The sequence below is a fragment of the Nothobranchius furzeri genome, chromosome 18 (assembly GCF_043380555.1).
Source record: "Nothobranchius furzeri strain GRZ-AD chromosome 18, NfurGRZ-RIMD1, whole genome shotgun sequence".
Taxonomy (NCBI): Eukaryota; Metazoa; Chordata; class Actinopteri; order Cyprinodontiformes; family Nothobranchiidae; genus Nothobranchius; species Nothobranchius furzeri.
Window position 1 is genome coordinate 31,102,517 of NC_091758.1, and position 8,168 is coordinate 31,110,684.

Consider the following 8,168-nt stretch of genomic DNA (forward strand, 5'->3'; position numbering starts at 1 on the left):
AACCACGTCCCTACAAAACACTCCCCCATGTGTCTGTGGAGCTCCCCTGGTGGTCAGAAAAGGGAAACATATCAATAATGGCAGCCCTCCCAGCGGGCGGGGAGAGCTTAAACCTGGGTCGGATCCGGACCGCAGCATCCCGCCACAGGCTCCAGCAGGTGATTGGGGTTTGATTCATATCATTAAACGCCTTTCAATGTGAACAATACAATTGAAAGAATACGTTTCTACAGAAATAGTAACAATGTAATTAAACAGACAGGACTCCAGATTTAAATATGAATATATGGATATTTTTTGTTTCTTGCATACACACTTTATGGCCATCCCCAGTGGGATTATAAAACACAGATACCACCAACAAATAATCAGTTGCCGGACAATAGGCACAACATACATATTCTTATTTAAGTTAGCAGGTGAATAATGTATGTGCAAGTGTTTATTTTAAATGCAATAAAATAAAATATCAGAAAAAGTAATTAGTGGTAATCATTTTAATTAACCCCTTAAGCCCACTAGCCCCCATTTTTGGGAGCACGCCTCCTACAGTAACATTTAACTTTCAACCATTTGTTATTACAGGCACTAACAGTGGTTCTAAGTCAATATGAGTGAGTAGTTAATATTTGTTACTATTTATGTTTTTTTATTGCTTCTTTACAGTGAAAAGCTGCTGATGTGTAATTTTTAGGCATATTTATATGTGTATATATGTATTTCATATATTCTGTTAACAGGAATAATTGCTGGCCCTTTGACACAAAACGTATTGATTTAGAAATTACTGAACTATTTTGAATTAAGTATACAATTCACAAGACTAGTAAACTGATATTGACTATACACTAATCGTTAAAAATATGCTGTAAACACAAAAGCAGAAAAGTTTTGCTTTAGAAAAAAGTTCAGACAACTGAAACAACCAGCAACAGCTTTTATTGGCCTTACAAATACCTTCCAAAAAAAAAAAAAGAAAAAATGTCAACATAATACTACAGCCTCTTCAAAAATTCAGATGAGTTCAGAGCTTTTCTGAGTTTGTCCGTGTATATGAGCAGTTTTTGTTTTGCCTCCTTGCTCATGTTTTTTTCCATGGCATAGGACATCAGCTGCCTCTCACTAATGAGACAAAGATAAATAGCAATTAGTAAAAATGACATTGATTCCTAGAGGCTGTCATAAACAATGTGAAAACAATACATATAGGCATTAGCACTGTTGTATTTGTAGAATACCTCCAGTCATACTGCAGCCCATTGCTGTACATTTCTGTGGATTTGTCCAGTCAACATTTATGGACAGCTGAAAGCGCATGGATGGTTGCCTGAGTAATGAGGTGAACAAAAGGACATCTTTCATGTAGACATTAGTCTGTCATGTTGCAGGTAACAACATATTAAACACGAGTTATAGACTGACAACAGTAATGCTACAAAATATTTTCATGTGATACATAAAAATTTTCTGAATGTACCTCTGGCAGAAGCACATCCATAGTGAATGCCACTTGATTGTGACATCTGGTTGTCTGTGCTTCAACCAGGCTTGTCAAGAAGCCCATCACTTTGTCCAACTGCTCATCCTCCTCAAAGAAAATGTTCACCCTGCCCTTTGATGAAGCCCAGGTGGATGACACTTTTCCTGCGATGATCGCCTGTAAATAGAGATATTTTTGGAGGATGCTCAAAGTAAATGTCCAAACACTAGGTTAGCAGAAAATGTTTCACTTAAATAATTCATGACTCATGTTTTGACTGATATTGGTTACAGTGTGCAAATTTAATTATAAATTTAAAACTCACTTCCAGATGTAGCAGTAGGCCTTTATCCTGAGTGATAAATGATATAAGATCACTGCTGACTCTTCTTTGGTCTTCAGCTTCAATCAAGACACACAAAAACATGACTTCATGCACAGCAGTTAAAAATAAATTTATTTTGTTGTCATGCAATAATCTTCACTCATATTCACCTGCTCTCTGGGTGGAAAGCTGAAAAATACACATGGTCGGTGTCCTGTGGACTCAGAGGAAAGCAAATAATTGTATCAGTTTGTTTTACAGTTATCCAAAGAGGATTGACATTTACACTTATTATACCACCACCATTGAAAGTTGACAACATATCAAACTTTCTGCTTTTTAAAATCAACAAATCAACCAAAACACATTGGAAAAGCTAAATACAACAACTGATAATTGTGGGACAACTGCCATCTCAGAATCATTCCATCCCTGAAAGTGGTGACCTATTTTCAAACAGGCAGGAGTAAGGTCTTCACTGACCATGGTGCTGCTTTCATGTTGTCTTTTTCTTTTTATCCTGAATACTGGTGGTACGAAGGGTTGCCTGTCCCTCTTCTGTAAAATGGGCAAACTTCCTTCCATACCTGTAATTTACACTCATTTTCATGAGCCAGAATTAAGATAAGTCTGACCATTAAAAAAAAAAAAATCATCGTTCAAGAAGCCCTGCAGCGTACCCTTCCAGGCCAAGGTTTTCTAATAGGACAATGCACCACCATCTTCTCAGAAGACACGTCATCCTAATAAAGACCACAGGTACGCTATGAGGACACATTCGTCATAGTATATTAAAAATATTTTTAAAGTAGTGATAGAATTTTTACATTTTTCTTTAAAAATAAAAAAATAAAAAAGCACAGATCGCATTTAAAATCTAACTCCCGACACCGGAAGACTCTAGCTGTTGGAAAAAACGGTAAAAATCCACCACAGACTTAAAGGGGCTTGTCTCACAAAATTCAGAGCTGCTCTTGTCCTCTGAATGGATTAAATTAGAATATACTTCTATAAAATAAATGCTTTTATTATTATTGATGTCACACTGGGTGCTTTTTTGGGCTGATCAGTGAATCACTCACTGCCAAAGCAGTTGTGATATGCTGACGTCTGTGGAAGTTATGAAAGGGCTGAATTTGAATGGTGTAACAGAATGAAATGACTGGTTTTTTCCCTCCTCTGCACAAGCTAATCCATCAAAATGTTAGTCGATGAATAAGATGTGACCGACCTGTGAAATCAAAATATTAATTTCTTTGTTATAATCCTATAGAATATAAAGGTACTATGACTTTAAATGTTCCAACAGGACTCATTTCACGTAGCATTAAAAAGACATGACACATTACTTTCACTGATCCAATCAGAATCTTACAGATCTGACGGAGGCGTGGTTTTGATGGTGTTTGGTCATTTTCATTCGACCATAAACCATAACATCCGAAGTATAAAACTATGCCACATCATCTCTAACGCCAGTTCAAAGCGTTCCAGAGAAAGTGACGGAGTGGCCAATCCTGAACTATACTCTTCAACCGAAAGAACCAACGACAAGCTGAAAAATTTGTTGCTATTCCAACTGCTGCAACAGTTCCTTTCAGAATAAAAGCTGAACCATCAAGACCCAGGCTTGGGTCTCACCAGATGCCAACAAAATTGTCGCGACCCGGAAGTAACTCACAGACTGGACTGGTCGGCAACCTCTGCTTTTCCTACCGGCTCGGTTCCAGAGAGGGTCAAGCTGGACCTCGGCATTCCTGATCTAAAGAGGACTTCCTGAAGGGTAGGTAGACCGGCAAATGGTGTCTCATGTGTTTATGAACCTCCCAACCAAAGCTTAATGCGAAGACATCACCTTCAGTTCCCATCAGAACTAATCGCTTCTTCGGATTTGCTGGTTCTGATTAACATCACACGTCATCCATTCACCGTCTCATCCACTTTAGTTACACCATACATTTAGTGTTTAAAGTCAGTCTAGTTTAATTTGTTAGTAACAAAATTCTTAACTTTTAAACTTGACTCTCTCTCTTCTGTTGTCTCTGAGTGAATACGAAGCGGTTATCTAATCCCTGCAACAAAAAGGTCCAATCTTCTGGTTTAAATAACTCACCGATCCGTAAGGTGGATTTCATATTTCCTATGGAATCCTACGCCTTATGGCTTATTAAATAACATGTAATCTAAATCATTACAATGGAGACACAACAGCTGAGAGGACTGGGACATCCTATCTCCTGGTCAAGTTCCCCATCCCAGGAAGTACCCTGGAGTTCTGCAAATGGAAATATGCCTAATATCTGTAATCCACAGAACAGGGAACATGTCCAAGAACGGGACCATGCAAATTGGTAAATATTCATAATTTCCTAAAGTTCAACAAGGAGGTTTTCTTTCTGTCTCCCTTCCCTTTTCATTGCATTTAAAATTTGTCTGTTTTCTTCAGTTTCAGCTATTTGAAGCAAATCTCATCTGACCCTATAACAAATGTACAGAGCGTGGTACATTTATTATCACATTGCCTCCTGACTGAACTTATTTTAGGAAATATTTGTAAACATTGGCAGGTCAGGATAACGTGACCACCAGGACACACAACACTGGCAACCTCAACAGATCCCTGTAGGCCTGACTGGAGAAACCATCTGCTCTTCTGAAATAATGGGAATCCAGAAATGAAATTTCTTTCTGGAGTGGCCTCATTATCTATAGAAAATATAACATCTGTACAATTAGACCACAGGAAACTCACAAATGACTTTAAGGTTAAAGCACAGACATCATCTACAACATATGTCCCAACATGTTATGTTGATATTGTATGCCACTCACAAAATTGTTCTGTAAATGGTGTAATGTTCTTACACTCAGCAGAAAATGCCCTGGAATCCATAGTAGGATGATGATGGCATCTTTCTGTAAAAACAAACAAAAAAATAAAGATTACAATCATTTTGCATGAAGGGGGACTTCATGATATTGAGTAGTGATTTGTTAGCACCGCAAGGCTAAGGGACATTTTATTTAGTTAAGTATTAGAAGTATCCTGGCATTAAATTATCCTTGATACAGTGTTTAGAGCCAGCAAAAACATTTCACAAAAATCACATTTTATGTTTTTTAATTACTGGGAAATGGAGCGGGGGGTCGCAGTTGGTGGGAGGTAGCCACGTTCGTGTCACATGCAGGTCAGCGATAAAAACACCCCGTCCCTGTAGATTGAACGCATACAAAGATTTTGTAAGTGGTGGGTATATCACCTATATATATATTTATATACACACACATCTATGTAATGCATGCAAGTCTAGTAATTTCCTTTTCCTCCAGCCACTTATTCTTAAGTTTTAAACCAACCTGCATTTTTGCCATCTCCCGGACTATCCTGAGACATGCATTCCCTATCTGTTGATGTAGCATACAAACAGCATCAATTAATTTTTTATGATCATTTTTATGAAAAGAGACTTCATCAGTGAATTGTACATTTGTTAAGCACCATTGCATCCATGTCTCTCTGAAGTCCAAGGGTCAAGATGTCACTTCTGGAAAGGCAAGCTGGTCCGTCTTTGATGATGAGCTCACTTCCAGGTCTTGTCACATCCAGGACATAAATGATCTAGGGTAATGAGTATTAAAAAAATAAGCTGCAAACCAAATTCTACCACCCAGAACGCGTTTTTCTCTCTCAAATATAAAAAAACCTTCGGAGACCTACATTCACACATCCAAACACACACACTTCATTTTTTGTTTCATCCAGACACAGATTGCTTTAATACCAAGTTTTAATACCAAAGCTTTTATAAATTGTCATTTATGAATTGTCTTTTAAATTGTCATCTTTAAATTGTTAGTAATAAATTCTTAACTTTTTTTTAAACCTGACTCTTCTTTGAATAAAACACAGAGTGGTGTATATTTGGTCATTGGACGATCTCTTTAGATTTGCTATTAATTTAAATCTCTTAAATTAAATATTAATCTCTGGATTAAATATAGACCAAACCAGTTGGTGTATGAACTTCAATCGATTATATAAATATCCGTGGAGATATATATATATATAAGTTTTATTACCAATTCATTTGATCTTTCTCGGAATTTAACAAAGCTGGATAGCAACAGCTTAAATTCTAGTTATGTAGATTAACAACGCTACATTAGTTTCATGTTGCTCATGTTTTACTGAAAACAACATGGTGATGAAGTGTGTTACTTTCTGATTCATGTAGTGACATGCTGTCTATCTGAACATCTTTGATGTGTGACCCACAGGAGGGACTCGGACTGGAGCTAATGACAGGACTGGTACAGACATCCAACACCACAGACAAATAGACCAATAACAATAAACCCACCTTCCTCCACCTCTCTCCCTCTGTAAGCTTTTCTCTTTCTGGAGATCTTCATCTCTTTCTTTCTGCTCCCTTTGACCATATATGGTATTACCTTGTTTGGGTTGAATCATCATACCTGGGACCTTGTGTTGTTTGATGCTGACGGGAGGTTGTGATTAAAGCCACATAAACGTGAAGGTGAGAGGTTTAAGGACACGGTCTGAGGTGTTGGCTTGTGTTTGTTTCCTCTGCGTGGCCTGGTAGGAGTTTTGTATCATGTTTCCACACAGCAGCAGCAACAGCAATGCCACACCACGGCTAGCCTAGTAAAGCCTCCCAGCTTCGTGGTTGTGTGTGTCTGGAGTGTGTTATATTTTTGCAGAGGGCAACTTTAGCATAAAAACCTCACATTTAATTTCTAAATAACTCCAGACAAATCTCAAGTCCCATTTAAATCACTTTTAGACAAATGATCCAGCTTTAACACTTTTTAGAGAGTGACAGAACCTACACCGTAGAAATGAAAGTCCCGGCATTCCTTGCAGGACCTCACATGTCAGAGCCACATAAACGTGAAGGTGAGCGGTTTAAGGATGAAAAGTGATGGAATTGCATCCATTTGGTACCAACCTTGAAGACGGCATGATCCTACGTACCAAGATCTTAAACAACTAGCACTCACACTATCTGTTGTGCACGACTTTCAGCTGCTAATGTGAATATTTAGCTCTAAGGTAGTCACTGTTTGTGTGGCAGCCATGTTATCTCAGTTTCAACAGTGATTCAGCGAACAGACAAGCAAACTGGGACAGATGAGTCTGAAATGGATCTTTTTGCAGAACAACGATCGGGAACATTGAGGTGGAGCAGCAGGAGATTATGTAGAGGATTAGTTCTTCTGCAGAAATCTTTCATTGCGAAAAAAGCTAATCGGAGTCTTTTATTTTGACATTTGGAATTGATGGACTTAAGTTAGAACCCCTTAAACAGAATGGTGTCAGAGCTTCCAGCTGCTGCAGATGTTTCTATGTGGACTCCATCAGAAAGGTTTAAGAGTTTTAAATACTGGGACTGACTTTTTAAATGTATGCCCATTTAAAAAAACTTTTTTGAGGAATTTTTGCGCAGTACGAATGTCACAAATCACCATAAATTAAATTAAGCATTTTTAATAAAACAAAACCACATTTTTGAAGCCCATCGGGAACAAGAAAAAGGGGCTCAGTGGTTTTTATTACCCAGCTCAGTGGCCTAGTGGTAGAGTGTCCGCTCTGAGACTGGCAGATCAGGGCTTGATTTCTGGTCGGGTCAGACCAAAGACTTTGAAAAAATGGGACCCAGTGCCTCCCTGCTTAGCACTCAGCATTAAGGGTTGGATTGGGGGGTTAAACCACCAAATGGTTCCCGAGCGCGGCTGTGTCTGCAGCTCACCGCTCCCCCAGGGGATGGGTCAAACGCAGAGAACAAATTTCACACACACATCAGTGTGTGTGACAACTAATGGGACTTTAACTTGAACTTTATGTCTCATTTGAATATTCGATGTGTGTTTTGGTGCACAGAGGTTTGTTTATACAATGGCGGTAATCATTCAGCTGCATTTATCTGGCAACACATAATTTGTTTCTGTGTTTTGTGATTTATTACATTCACCAACATGTCTAAAAATAAGTTAAAAGTGAGAGTTAAAAGCACCCCTTTGCAGAAACCCCTTCCGTGTTCCGTGATGCCCTTGAAAGCAGCGTGCGCAGCGGCAGCCAGACCTTCTCACAAATCAGATCATGTGACCTCTAGCAGCGGAAGGGCAAAACTACATCCACGTAAATGTGAAGAGATTTTTCTCCTAATAAATTATAAGTTATTAAAAGGTAATCCTAAATAAAAAAAAACAATATTTAAAAACAGTAATAGATCATAAATTTCTAATGAAAGATGTCAGATGCAAATGAGTTATTAGTTCAAGACTACTCCAACACACACACACACACACACACACACACACACACACACACACACACACACA

The 8,168-nt window shown here is 38.3% G+C and overlaps 1 protein-coding gene across 2 annotated transcripts; it reads right to left on the reverse strand.

Annotated features, from left to right (window-relative positions):
* Positions 1-985: 985 nt before the first annotated feature.
* LOC107392305 (PWWP domain-containing DNA repair factor 3B-like) lies at positions 986-5,512 on the reverse strand. Of its 2 annotated transcripts, none has more exons than XM_070546753.1 (9): positions 5,292-5,512; positions 5,163-5,210; positions 4,934-5,017; positions 4,671-4,721; positions 1,976-1,994; positions 1,806-1,882; positions 1,478-1,657; positions 1,239-1,327; positions 986-1,122 (listed from the first exon to the last, which is right to left on the reverse strand). In XM_070546753.1, the coding sequence occupies exons 1-8, from the start codon at positions 5,310-5,312 to the stop codon at positions 1,289-1,291; spliced, it is 519 nt and encodes a 172-aa protein (XP_070402854.1). In that variant the 5' UTR covers positions 5,313-5,512; the 3' UTR covers positions 986-1,122; positions 1,239-1,288. The 2 variants fall into 2 exon arrangements, with proteins under 2 accessions (XP_070402854.1, XP_015825524.3); XM_015970038.3 differs by having other exon boundaries at positions 5,305-5,448.
* Between the last annotated feature and the right edge of the window lie 2,656 nt (positions 5,513-8,168).

Bases quoted from the DNA above. Each gene is read 5' to 3' on its own strand.
- LOC107392305 (XM_070546753.1), bottom strand. From the start codon at position 5,312: ATGCAATGGTGCTTAACAAAT. The intron at 5,211-5,291 runs GTACAATTCACT...CTACATCAACAG, and splicing joins TGCAATGGTGCTTAACAAAT to ATAGGGAATGCATGTCTCAG. The intron at 1,328-1,477 runs GTACATTCAGAA...CTCATTACTCAG, and splicing joins TGGATGTGCTTCTGCCAGAG to GCAACCATCCATGCGCTTTC.